We start from the raw sequence: 14,385 nt of genomic DNA, 5'->3' as shown, positions 1-14,385 counted from the left end.
GGGGCACGTGATAGGGTAGCCGTAGTACCCACTAACAATTTTTCCTACACCGTGATCCATCATAATCATCCACGTCATCCACGCCACGGGCCCCTGATTTTCAAACGCTTAACCCAATATGGCAGATTGGAACGCGCACCAATATTACGGGGCTTTACAAGAAGCTAGCAAGAAGTGGGCGGCGCCGGCGAAGTTAAAAATACGAGGTTGGTGCGAGCACCTAACTGAAAGCGGTAATTTTTTGGTGCGCGTTGCAAAATCCGTCTGGGCGTGTTCGGTTGCACGTACAAAGCCGTATATCCTGCACGCAAAAAGTGGATACTAGCGTACTGCCGGCGTTGATTTTTCAAACCTTTATTGCCACCCTAAAATCACCGCGGTTTTTAAATGTAATAATCAAATACACACCCGTGATGACAGGCAGACCGTTCTTATTCAATTCAACCTCACCTATTTTGTATGATAGAGCTGTGAAAAATGCCGGGCAGTCAGTCTTCAAATAATATGGGGCTCTTTGAACCCGAAGAAGTTTCAGTTTCATCAAGCCAATGGCCTACCTCTCCCTCACCTGCCATAGTGCCTGCCACGTTGCCTGCGCCGCCAATAATAATAGAAGATTCAACTCAGTTGACGTTTCCTATTGCTTTTCATCAATCCGCCGTTGAATCCGCCGTTGAATCCGCCGCCCAATCCGCCTCCCAATCCGCCTCCCAATCCGTCTCCCAATCTCGTTCGCGCGTTGCATGGAATCCGGCAATGGATGAAGCAATGCTGCTGGGCCTGTTTGACGCGAAAAAGGATGGGTGGGAAACAGACAATGGAAACTTCAAGATTCATGGATGGAATATTGCAGTTAAAGCAGTCCGACGTGTCACTCATCAAACTATCAATAAAAACAACCTTGAGAATCGATGGAGGAGTAATAAATGTATTTGGCGGCTGTGGATGAGGCACAAGAATCAGATCTCTGGCTGGACTTGGTGTGCAGAACGCGAAACGTACATTAATGATCCGGAGGTCATGGAAGAGTATTTTCAACGTCATATGGACTTGATTATATTTCGAGATCAGGGGCCCCCATTTCGAGAGTTGAATGAGCAACTACTTGAAGGGAAACTTGCAACAGGGCAATATGCAGTTGGTTCTCGAGCTATGAGACGGCAACTGGATACAGATGATGACTTATATCCTTCATCATCACCTGCATCAAATGCCCTGGCATTGAATGATCTGGCTCTTACTGCTGTGGACAGTTCTGCTGCGGACAGTCCTGCTCCAGAACGAAAACGTTTGAGAAAGGGGAAAAAGAAGATGAATGCTGAATCAATCTCAGAGCTTAGATCAGTATTGCTAGAAATGAACAAGGAGATGGTTAATGGCTTACGAGAGGTTTCTGAACGGGCTCCTGAGAAAGCCACTAGATTATTTCTACAAGAAGTAAATGAATTACTTCTTGAGGAATGGAGGGATAGTAATGGAATGGTTCCATATTGGCGTTATGCTGCAGTTCCACGTCTTTTTGCAAGCAATGGCGCAATGGCGCAGGTTTATTTGGGATTCAGTGATAGCTCACTAGAGCAGCGGCGTGCTTTTATAATGGATATTCTAGAGAACGCAGGTTAAAAAGCATGTTAAAAAGCATGTAAAAAGCATGTAAAAGGAGGCGGAATAGTAGACAGAAAAGTAGATGGAATAGTAATTGAAATAGTAATGGGAACGCGGTTGAAAAGTAGAAGGAAAAGCATGTTAATTGACGATTTTTAGAGGATGAATGTAGATATATGAGCAATATTGCCATATTCTTGCACATTCTTATGATTTATTTAATATTACGATATGGTATTTTATATGTATTTATGGTATATATTACCATGATGTAATCTATTGGCCAATTAAATCATTTTATTTACCTAACCTCCTCACACAAAAAGTGGTGATGATTTAAAACAGTGTTTTTAATTGTATTTACAGTATTTTTGATAAAATTCGAAAAAATATCGCGATGTGTAGTTCTATATTATGATTAACTAGATACAAGATCTCATCAAGCCAGCCACTCTACTTTTCACCACAGCTCCCACTATTATTTCTATTACTATTTCTACTACTATTCTTACTACTATCTCACCTACTTTTCACCACGGCTCTCACTACTATTTCAACTACTATTCCTACTACTATTCCGCCTCCTTTTACATGCTTTTTAACAGGCTTTTTAATGTGCTTTTTAACCTGCTTTTTATTGCTTTTCAACCTGCGTTCTATATGCTGCTAGTTCTCTATATAATAAATATAGGCCTTCCACATCCGCTCCGCGATCTCATCTCGCTTTTTAATCATATAAGAATCATCCTTTCACTCATCACTCTGTTCATTATCTAGTGAGACTTCTTCATTTTCTGATAAATCAACATTCAATTCCTCATCAAGTTCTTCATGCTTGTTCATAAAGTTATGAACAGCTGCAAGAGCAAAGATCAAGCAGACTTGAATTCTAATTGAATATCCTTCTCTAACTCTGTCATAGATTCAAAATCATTGTTCGAAGATGTCAAAAACACACTTGATTACATTTCTCATACTTGCATGCTGAAGATTAAAAAGTTCTTGCTTATTGACAGATCTTCTGTTGATTTGTGCGAATTCCTTGAAGTGATATTGAACCTCTGAATATGGAATCAAAACGCCTCTTAATCTCTTTGAATAACCGGCATCTGCAAGGAAATAGCAGTCATTCATTGCAGTTGCAGTCAAAAAATCGTCATTATTTTGAGCATGAGCAATAACACAGCTATCGTGAGAAGATCCTTCCATTCCAGGATAAATATATACGAAATTCAACTCATGATTGCATGCCGCCAGAACCTTCTGTGATATCCATCCTTTTCAATTTCACCATGATGACTGCTGGTTTGAAGGAACTGCAATTGACAGATGAGTTCCATTCAGAGCTCCAATACACCCTTTGAAGAATGGCCACTGTTTGGGATTATCACTCAGAGCCTCCCTGCTATATTCCATTTGACAGACAGGCAGATGAACAACATGGTCATACAGTTCACATAATTTCTTAAACACTTCATGGAATATTCTATATAAAATAGTGAGTATTACACATATCTGCTATGGGTGATCTATGCTTACTTTGATATTGTATCTGTGGAATGATGGAACATCTCCGCAGTGTTTCTATATGCCATTCCTTGAGTGGTTATATATAGAAAAATCAAGAGCTTCTGTTCAATATGAATAGCAAGTGGATCTGTCAGCTCTTTTATACTTGTATAGTTCCGTAGCCAATTGACAAGCTCCAAGAAGGTGCCAGGCTTCATCCGCGTCATATTTTTCAATCGTTGTTCATGAGAATCCGGTTCGAGAAGGTCGGAGGTAAGATCCATTCCACAGAAAGGGTCTTTATAACTGGGTTCAATTAAACTCTATCCTCCCTTTCGTCCTTCGGCCCAGGATTGCCCATTGCTTTGAGCCTATTGCCGACCCAATATTTTGCCATAAGTAGGAGGCGATTTAACATGTTAATGAAATGCAGAATGACTGGTCATAATTCACGAAGCTCTCCATTTTTGTATTATTAACCTTGGTTGGACAGCAGAGAGAGGTAGGATTGGATGTTATGCTGGGTGAATATATATCCTAGAGGCTATGCTCATGATCCTTGTTCCCATTTCTCATATCCGTTTGCATCTTTCTCCGTATACAATATCTCTGCTCCTTGATAAGAGTCTCCTTTTGAAACCCATCCTGTTTACTGCCACAAAATATCTACAAAACCCCGCCAAAATGTCGCTCGCAACCCTCCGCATCGTCATGGCATGCGATGAAAGCCGGCCACAGCTGCAACGAGACCCTAAAACCCCACCTCTCAAATAACCTTACCCACACATTGCCGTCCAGGCCATCCAACTCATCAAGGGAGGAAGAGCGGACCACACCCTTCTGATCTGTGGAACTGGCCTGGGTGTGGCGGTTGCGCGCCAATAAGATTACGGCCATCCGCGCCGTTGCCGCCCACGAATCCATTCTCCGTAGAGAGATGAGTTCTCAGCAGCGATTCCCAGGTGCTCTGCTTTGGCCAGAGGGTTATGGTTATTGGCATCGATCTGGCGAAGAAGTTGGCTGGTGACTGGCCGACCTACCGCTTTGATGCCGGAAGTGCCTCCGCAGGCAAGGCGAAAGTTCTTGCAGAGTATGAGGCCAAATTTGCTTGTTAGAGTTGTCTCTGGAAGGTCTCTTTTTTATATATGTAATTTAAACATCTACATTGTTTGAATGCTCAAGCAAAGGGGGTCGATTCATCTCCTTCTTTTCCCTCGCTAAAGTAACTGCGCGAAAATTCCCCATGATCATGATTCTTCCACATTTATTTTTTATGTATATAGACGAGCGTTTCGACTTTTGAAAACCACATATACAGACAAGGCGTTATTCCGATCAAAGTCGGGAAGAAAAGATGAAAACTGCACGGTTGCGTAGGCGACACGACTTCCTCTATTTTCCGTCTCTAATGCGTATTTTTCTAACTTCCCCTTTTCACTACCCAGAAGGCACTATATGTTGATAGCTGTCAGACAAAGTAAAATATTGTTCCAAGACCCAAAACAATCCAATTACTTCTCTACCCCGTCCGCAATTTCTCGCATTTCTGCTTTTATTCTAGTAATTGTTCCGCTGCCCCCGTAGACCAACCCCGTGTAGAGCATCGCTAAGTCAGCCCCAGCTTTCAGAGTTTTCGCAGCCTGTTCTCCATTCATAATTCCGCCAGATGCAAAAATCACTTTTGGGACCATGTGGGATTTCATTTGTGATGTCGTGGTGTCGGTTTCAGACGGTGATGTGCTGTCACCAGTGTCGTCAGATACGACCATTTTGTCAAGTTGCGCCCGATATCTGGTGACGAGGGAAACGGTTTTGTTGAACAAATGTGGACCCGAAAATCCTCCCGTCTCTTTTAGCGTCTCTTCCTCGCGGGCTGAGAGCTTGTAGCCTCTGGGTAATGCTTCGGGCCTCGTTTTAGTTGTGTTTCCCACGATAACTCCGTCCACGCCAGATGCGCGGACGGCCTCGCAGATCCCAGAGATCTGCTCATCGGTATCTTCATCTGGGCTTACTTTAACCATCACGTAGGGTTTTGTCTTCCTGCTCGTGTGTTTCGCAGCATTGACTACACCCGTTAGAAGCGTGGTAAGCGGCCCTGACTCCTGAAGCGTTCGAAGGCCAGGGGTGTTTGGGCTGGACACGTTCACAACAAGGATATCCGCATATTTCCCCAGCAGGTCCACGCAGTAAACGTAATCCTTATTGACGGCTTCGATGTCCGTCTCCGGCGTGTCTTTATTTTTTGCAATCTGGACAGCGAGAAGTTTACCTTCGATAAGACTGCCGGGTGGGACACCCGCTCCCCCATCTAGCACCCACTGTTCTCCAAATTCACTCGAACCAAATCCGTGAGAGTAGGCGAACTCACGAACTCGCTGCTTGAGAACCGCAGCCATATGATCTGCTCCTTTGGAGTTAAGCCCATAACGATTTATCAAAGCATTCTGTGACACGATGCGAAACACTCGACTTCTAAGGTTTCCTTCCTGAGGACGAGGTGTAGTTCCTCCAACCTCAACGATAGCAGGTCCCAGTTCAAACAGGGCTGACGGGATATCTGCGTCCTTATCAAGGCCACCAGATATCCCAATCGGGTTGCAAAGGGTATAGCCAAATACCTGATTTCAATCATTAAAAATCCTTATCTCTCAAACAAAAAGGAGGGCTCAGAGATGGCATATCACCTCAGTAACAAGTTTACCGTCCCCATCTGGATTTCCCCTTTCTCGAGGATGGAGGCCAAACCGATAGAGAAATTTCATCCACTCCACTCCAGCATGATGAGCATCTTCCGCATCTGGATAATACCACCTAATGAGGCGCGGAACAATCCACCGATGGGCATTCGCCCGGGTGTCAGTCCCATATATATATCCAGCCCAGAGGAGAAAAACGATTGATGTTCCGAGAAAATATCTCTTCACTTTTCCACCAGGAGGCTTCGCGACTTCTGCGGCAGCGCCACGTATTGGAGAAGGCGACGAAGTTGAGGATATGCTCCTTGAGCCAAAAGGCAAATTTGACTTGCATACCGCGGGGCCTCGACTAAACCGTGCTGCAATGGAACATCGGGAGGCATGGGGCGCACCACCGCGGGACATCGCTCCTAGGATTAGGAGTGGAAACCGCGGAAGGCGGCCATTGCCACCGGGTATCATTGGTAATACGGCTAGGAATATGCGCTATCAAATTCCCATTGACGATGTGCCAAATTGTCCGAATGTAAACGAGAGTGCTGTTAAAGGGTTAACATCTCGCCCAATATTTATTCCATGAGACGACAGTAATTTAAGCAAAGTTAGAATATACTAAAAAAGTAGAGCAACGTATTTTAAAGCAAAATGGTAATTAAAACAGTCAGTTTTTTAAGATTGGCTGCCTTCATCTCATCATAGTGACTTTTGAGCGAGGTTAGACCGATGAAAACTACCAAGGATGCCGTCGAGCGCAAAGACGCAATATCACAGACAATTAAGACAGGACATAATATCAAATAACGCACTTACACGGTATATGGTCCAATGGGTGTTCTGGGCCTAATTAACGCTGCAATGCGTGATATCACCGCTGTCTCCCTGAAAATAGAAATTCGACGCTGGAAGGTCATTTCTGGAGCTCTGCTTTGAGGTCAGCCATGCCGGTGACGGAAATATTTTTCACCGTGATATTCTTGATCACAGCATCAAATCATTGTCGTTCACAGATGCCCTTTTTCCAGAGCCCATTCCTATCACCGATAGAAAATAGTCCATACTCCAGCCGCTTATTTGGGTCTCAAAAAAGGTGTGCATGGCCCTTCCAGAGGGCTTTGTTTTTTTTTTTTTTTTTTTTTTTTTTTTTGGCAACACCACAGTTATGGAAAGTAGTGCATCATAACTTTCAATCGACACAATGGTTTTTATTCATACAGCCATTCCAGGATATGAAATCCCAAGTGCGAGGCCATTCATTACCAGTTGGCGAAAGTAAGATCTGTCAAAATGCTCCATCGGCGACCATGTGGATGGGATATTCGGTGTGCGCCCCGACGAGAATATCCCAGGAACTCTCGACAAAGGGGGCCCTTCTCTTGCAATATAGCGGGTAAGGCTATGTATGATCTTACACGAAGATATATTTGAAATCTTTCGGCTCTAGGTTCATGAAAGTTTTATAGCCTCCTGTTGCCGCAGAACGGGGTTCTTGTCCTTCCAGAGGCCTCAGATCTAATGGCAAAGGCTTCAGGCAATTTAAACTCTGCTCTACCGTTGCAGATGACTAGATCTGATGCCTCGCGTCTTCTCTCTGTTGCCTCAACGCATTCCTCCAGGCTCTTGGATTACACTTGGTGGAAGAACAGAATTTCATTTTCGTGACCCCATCGGGCCAAATATCACTCTCCAAAGTTCGAACTATGTTGTCACCAATTTGGCAATTTCCAGCTGTTAGAAATTCCATAAGAATGAATTTGCTGATATACTTATGTCGACATGACTCATGCCGAATCCAATTGTGCCCAATGTCAATGAGATACTCCGTAGAGTGGATGGGACCGAAATTGGAATTCTACATGAGTGGAAATTCCCTTGAGTGCTGTCTTGTTCACAATACAAGCAATTTCGCATTCCGTGTCAGTCCATCCACTCTGCCATTGATGGAAACCTTAGCGAATCAAATTTCTCCTTCTGCTGTTGCGCATATTACTGTTTCCATAATGGCGGATGTTTATAATGCCGACCTTGCTGGAAGGCGAAATACATCCATTCTACTTCATTTTTGCAATTGCGCAATGCTATTTGAACATGGAGTGATATCCATGTCTCTACCTACGAGAAGCTAACTTCTTGTCCACCCCAAGAGAGGCACTTACTAGAACGGGTGATTCTAATATCTGAATGCGCTTCCAACACTGGGCCATCTTTCAGTCTATAAAGTATGTTTCGGGTCATTCAATGGCTACTCTATTCTGATATCTTCATCGCCATGGAGACCTGAGTGGTTCATCTTCCAGTCTAAAACCTGGAGACCGCCATCGAGAGGCTTGGAGGCTAAAGATGTACTGTACATACATGCAGTAGAGAATGAAACCTCATGTTCTCATTCATATGCTTAAGAGAACGTACTGATATGATTTCCTCCTATATCAATGACTACTTCTCATCGCAAGGATTCACCGACGCGGCTTCCTTCCCTCCGTGGTGGAACTTCTGTGGCGGTGAAGTCCGTGAGGGAACCCGATTATTTACCCATTTGGTTTCTGCCCTTATTGCTGACACCAATGGATGAGGCTTAATTCCATGGTGATTTTTGAGGACGGAATGATACGCCTCCCACGACCCCAGAGCCGATATTGACATGTTGGATACGTTCACATGGTGGCCTCATCGTAGTAATCGCATGCGCAACTACGGCTTATTTGTCTTAGTGCCTGTAGAAATTATGGGGTGACATGAGATCGCTTTTCCCACGATCATCATCAGTGGTTTCCGCTTTGGCCAGCGACCCTAGGGAATATTTTGTTTTTCATGTTTTAGACCATCTCACCTTAAGTCGTAAGAGGACATACTGTGTTCTGTTTTGCTGAACCATACATAAAGGGCATGGCTCTATAAACCTTTCACAACATTGATCTGATGGCCTGGAGCAGAGAAATGTGATGCTTCCAGATTGGGAAAGATGAATATCAACTCAGATTGGCAGCCAGATAAGTTGTCCGACAATATATTCTCTCCTCTACCAGCACATAGGAACCGGTATTGAAAGGTATATGGATATGTATTCATGTTCATATGGTTTCTTGCTAAAAACAAGGATATTTAGTTCTATACCACGAATGTAGTCTATTGACTCACTATTATTCCGCTAAGTCCAATCTCCACTAATTTACTTCTATCTATACTGGACTTTTGCGTCATTCAGGCTGGGAAACGGAGGAAGATATCAGTAACCAGAGATTCTGGATTCCTTCCAGCGATTCAGGATCTATCAACCCTTACGTTGCCATCATTACTCCGTTCCAAACACACCAAAGACATTTATACCAAAATTTCTCCGTGAAACCTTCAACCTCAGGATGGGTGGGGTATGACAATTCAATATCAGAAGAGAAAACAAATTGAAGCAAAAGCAAAATAGTGAAAAGCACACAGTCCATGAAAAAGCCAACAAATCACTTTTTGATACCCGCCAACAACAGTTGCCAAAACTCAAATATACTTACCTGAGGTCAAGTCATCAGCGAACACATGCATCTCCAGCCAGAAGCGTAGTTCAAAAGTTCACCCCCACGCTAGTATGTTGATCGTGGAATTTTATAGGCTGATATAATTTTCAGTTACAGATTTATCAACGTCCCTTCAAAAATAGTTAGTTGATCATCAGGGCCTTCTTAAATGACAACTTGTAAAAATGAAAACCATCAATGTCCCAGTGCGAGGACGTGAAAGGCGCTGCTGAATTTGCCTACAGTTTTTCACATTCCACGTCTTCGTGACTGCGGAAATATATGGGCTGATTTTTCATCCAACCAAGGAATCAATTCGGTTCATAGTCTTAACAAGGTTGAGGTTCTATTCTGAAATACGAGGTTCAGAGGGCAGGGCCAACAAGGAAGACCAATATGCATGGATGGGTAAGCAATGAAATGAAACTGCGCCTCATACCAGGTGAGATCTTATATCGAATATCTCAATTCTCTGAATAAAATATGATCAGCAAGTGGCAAAAAAAAAAAAAAAAAAAAAAAACCAAAAAACCAAAAAACCAAAAAACCAGTTAACGAACTGACCTTCCTTACGCTAAAAAATGCATGAAACCTCAGTAAAGCGCTGTAAAAAAGTGTGAGCACTCTCTCTTCCTCTTCAATAGCCAGGGAACAGGCAAATCCTCGTGATCTCTTGCCAATCATGCGAGCCCAGTTTCAAACATGGCTGTCTTAACCACTTTTTGTCGCTTCAACTCTCATGCTGCGAAAAACCAGAAAACCAGTCGTGGAAAAAGCAAAGAAAAACCTTATGGTATTACTTGCAGCTGAGACGACAAAAATCCCGGCAAGACATCAAAATTGAACCCGAAAAAAAAGGGAAACAGAACAACACTTGATTTCCTCATCCTGATCAGCTCAATTCCAAATCGAAAGAATGCTGCTCCATCCGCATTTAAATGAATCAACACAGCTTCAAAAGCTAGATTGAAAAGCCCCAAATCTACCAATCACAAGGTAGAAGAGTCGAGTGCGACTGACGCACGATCACGTGGTGAGAAAAGTCGGTGGATAGACAGATTATCCCATCCGCAAGCAAGGGTGCGCCTCGTTTCTCACAGGCACTATCCTTGCGAAGTTTGTCGTGGAATGGTAATTATGATTCGCGGGCGCGAATTTCTCCCTGATTGCAAAGGCAGGGATGGTGGATCTGCAAAAGGAAGATGTCATTCCAATTCCTTGTTGGTTATTGCGGGGACTCTGAGATTCATTTCGTAAGGTTTGTTTCATCTTTCACCCTTGGCTCTCTTATTCTCTCTTTTGTCTTGTTTTTCCATGGGTTCTGCCTTTTGGAGGTTACTCCTATGTGAGGATGAACGATGAAAATTTCCAATAGAAAGTGTGGTACCTCACTACCATAGTGTCATTTTGCTTGTTACCTGCGCTCGTAGCACACTACAAAGTTTTAATGCTAACATTATACTGCACATCATATCATACAGAAGTTGTCTCATATCTATCCTGTGGGTAAGAGAATGTGAGGTAAAAAAAAAAAATAAATAAATAAATAAATAAATAAATAAATAAAAATAAAAATATTCGACACGGACAAGATTCGAACTTGCGCACCCGAAGGTATGAGATGTCGAAACCATTTGCTGGTAGAACACACAGCGGGTTCAAGTCTCACGTATTAACCACTCTACCACCGTGTCAATTTGTGCTGGCGTAGACCCCGGGATTAACATATCTCTTTCCGTCTCATCTCTTCCTTTGGTCCTATTTCATTAGGGGGTGGCAATAAATAAGAGAGCGCTTTTGCGACACCATTGCTAAATAAATCAGCCACTGGTAATTACTGATAAATAACTAGTGGAAATAACGTAGTAAATATCAAACAATATGCTAGAACAGACGTAATAGTCCCTGGGAGAGCAGTGTGATGAAGGCGGGAGAGGGAGCTAGTGCGGCAAGTCCTAGTTGAGCAACTATTCTAGCGTTCTTCTTTGCATTCTGTACATCATTTGTCGTTGACACAGCAATGAAGGGCTTCATAATTTCCAGGAAAATTCTTAGTACTCTTGTGGATGCGGATATATCGTTTCGGATTTGATCGGACTCAGTTCAGTATTCGCCACCATTACCATGTATGTTTGAGCTGCATCTTGGATAATGTTCAATCATTCTCCATTATTGAACTTTAAACACACACTAAAGACAAGCCGTATAGGAGAGTGATCTTCTCATGCTTTTGCTGAGGCGATGGGAGGTTTTTTTCGTTTTTCATGAACCGACTTGATTTCTGTTGAATAGTTGGAATCATCGAGATCGCTGGAATGATTTGGGCTTAGAACATAAATAAAAGCGAAAACTATCTCCACAAGATCCCAAGAGCTTCCCCACGACATTTTCGGTCTGCAAGAGTTCCGTTTGTGTGTGGGGCATTCCTGTCGACGCTGCTGAGAACCTTTCTCAGAGCAGGGAGGGGGGGAAATGTTGCCATGTGTTTGAGACATCAAAAATCAAACGTATTTCCTGTATGCTTTCCAGCTTCGTTGATAGTAGATCAGCAAAAGAAAAAATATTATACTTTAATAAAATTATTATCCAAAATTAGCAACTTCTTCATCTTCCTGAATATACAGAAACAGATCCCTGTTCCCCTCCTGAATCCTATGTTGCTTATCTTCCACTGGTTAACCATTGGTGGGTAAAAATGGTAACATTGCCCGTATCCAACGATCCAGAGCTCCAATTTGCAGATCAGCTTAATTAAGAATTTGGGTAATTCTTTAAGGCATATTGTGCGGTGTCTGATTGGGGTCCGCAGCCTTTAGCACTGACCTCCTCCGCCTGGGACTTTCCTTCTTTGGTCCTTCCCCCAGGCCGGACCTCAAGACCCCCGGAATCCCCCAGTTATGCGGGGCGTTCCCGGTAGGCCCATGGATCCAGCGACACATCCTTCAAGAGACCGGGAGTGGGGGTGGGGGGGCGGGGCGGGGGACAGCAAGGTCAAGAACAACGCCCGAGAAGATCCGTCCATTTGATCGAAATTTAAAACTATTGCTCCAGTATCTTAGGAGAAAGAGTTCCAAAAGCTCTTGCCATGATCATCATCTTCAAAAATATCGTTGAAAAATAACTTCCGCATCGGATCGTATCTAGCCCTTGGTGGCGAGGAGTGTGCCACGGGGCGAATAAAGTTGCGTGCCCAATGCCTATACTGCGTAGTCCTTGTAAACAACGCAGTAGTGCAAAGAATCTATTTTCAATGGAGGAATAATCCTCTGGTGCCGTTGAATACGAATCCAAGGGCTTGTTGACTGGGCTAATGTAAGGGCTCGCCAGCAAATTATCATTGCGAAAAAGGAAAAGAAATGAAAAAAAAAAAAGGAAATAAATCCCTCGTGAAGCTCATATCGCGATTGTTTCAATGGCCATGGGATATTTATCGTCTTGATACACGGGCTGTTGAGAATTCTGTAAAAAGTTTCCATGCAAAATCATGCCAGAATGATTTTCTATAGCCCAAGCAAAAAGGTCGGGGGACATCCTACTGGAATTTATGTCACATATTTTCTGATCCTCAAGAGCTTTTGCTTGATGATCATGAGCCCAATCAGAGTCTTGGTGGATTCCCGTGGACCATGTCACATGTATTGGTAATTTATGTGTATGGAAAGTGCTTGATTAACTCCTCTTTACTTAAGAGTAAAGGGTTGATCAGGATCGTTGTAGTCTCTTCAGATGAAGGGAACAATAATCTGTGGCTAAATATGGTAGGTATCCCTTTTTGAAAACAACTTCGACTTTTTTTTTTTTTTTCTTTGCATGGTCAGAGATATTGAAACTCTTAGTCAACAGACACAAACTGTCAGTTCCACCCCTAGAGACTTGTATATTAGCCCTGACGAGAGACGGTTAGGTATGGAGAGATACTTCAGCTGATATACAACGGTTAGCTGGCACAGACATTGCCAACCCCGATAGATAAGTCTGATATTGTCACGGTATGGTATCTATGGAAGGTGTTTGAGTAGCCCACACTAAACCAGCTATGGAGCACTGATGCCGCACGGCTAGTTTTCGACGGGGAAAAAAAAAAAATAAATAAAATCTCTCTTTATATCTTCTCTCTTCTCTCTTTATATTATAGAAAAACCAACTTTTTCCGTGAAAAAAATACTGTAACGTGACCTCACGCGATGTCATGTGAACCCCATCAAATCCATGAACGGCAGCTCTGAGTGAATTGACTCTGTTGTACTGTATGACAGCTGTGTTGTAGTTGTTGCAGCTTGCCTGCAGCATTCATATATATAACAGCAGTTAACTGTACTACATTTGACAAGAAATATAAGACTAGCTGTTGATAATGATAACATGACATTGTAACAGATGTATTTTAATTAACAATCTGGCACTGTTCTAAATACAGATTATAAATTGATTTAAAAAAAAAAAAAAAAGAGATCAAAAGAAAAGGTCATACAAAGAAAGTTCTTATAAAAAGAAGATTGAAGTGGAAGAATATGACAAGCCATTTCACAGTGAAGCATAGAGCAAAAGAACATTAAGAATTATGTGAAAGAATTATTAAAATTATATGAGTGCAAATTATGAGATGAAAGAGATTATATGAAAGAATTGTTAAAAACTACACAAGCACAGAATGCAATGACAGAGACAAGTAAATGCAGAAGAGAAGTTGATTGCATAAATTAATTACTAACAGATGCTAATTCATTATAGATATTTATAAATTGATTTAATCAAATATTATATAATTCAGATTGCATTGACTGTATTAATCTTTCATTCTATATTTATCAGATTGCTAATATCAGCATATTATGTGAGAGAGTGTTTTCTATAGCTGAATTTATAACTGCAGTAGTTTACTCTGATTATTTTAAAAACTGTATCATTCTCACTGTATTAAATCAGAATGCATTTCATATTAATGAATAAATTATAATAATCATATCAAAGAATGTTCATACATTTTATATTGCAGATGTAATTTATACAGGTGATCTGATTCTGAGCTGTGAAGAATTTTTCCATAAATATCTAATTATTATTAATTG

At 42.2% G+C, this 14,385-nt stretch overlaps 3 protein-coding genes and 1 non-coding gene across 4 annotated transcripts; all 4 read right to left on the bottom strand.

The window, feature by feature from the left end:
* Nucleotides 1-2,892: 2,892 nt before the first annotated feature.
* On the bottom strand, nt 2,893-3,398 carry HCAG_08743 (predicted protein; the record flags this gene model as incomplete). Its single annotated transcript, XM_001536371.1, has 2 exons — nt 2,893-3,091; nt 3,145-3,398. 2 exons carry the CDS (start codon nt 3,396-3,398, stop codon nt 2,893-2,895), a joined length of 453 nt encoding a protein of 150 aa, XP_001536421.1.
* A 382-nt stretch (nt 3,399-3,780) lies between these two features.
* HCAG_08742 (predicted protein) lies at nt 3,781-4,038 on the bottom strand (the record flags this gene model as incomplete). Its single annotated transcript, XM_001536370.1, has 1 exon — nt 3,781-4,038. One exon carries the CDS (start codon nt 4,036-4,038, stop codon nt 3,781-3,783), a length of 258 nt encoding a protein of 85 aa, XP_001536420.1.
* A 587-nt stretch (nt 4,039-4,625) lies between these two features.
* HCAG_08741 (hypothetical protein) lies at nt 4,626-6,272 on the bottom strand (the record flags this gene model as incomplete). Its single annotated transcript, XM_001536369.1, has 2 exons — nt 4,626-5,732; nt 5,799-6,272. The coding sequence occupies 2 exons, from the start codon at nt 6,270-6,272 to the stop codon at nt 4,626-4,628; spliced, it is 1,581 nt and encodes a 526-aa protein (XP_001536419.1).
* Nucleotides 6,273-10,895: 4,623 nt separating this feature from the next.
* HCAG_09421 lies at nt 10,896-11,010 on the bottom strand. The gene has a single exon. It is a non-coding gene; the product is annotated as a tRNA-Ser (tRNA).
* Between the last annotated feature and the right edge of the window lie 3,375 nt (nt 11,011-14,385).

Source organism: Histoplasma capsulatum, genomic scaffold (assembly GCF_000149585.1).
Source record: "Histoplasma capsulatum NAm1 scaffold_12 genomic scaffold, whole genome shotgun sequence".
Lineage (NCBI taxonomy): Eukaryota > Fungi > Ascomycota > Eurotiomycetes > Onygenales > Ajellomycetaceae > Histoplasma > Histoplasma mississippiense.
This window is presented reverse-complemented; position numbering and strand designations above follow the sequence as displayed.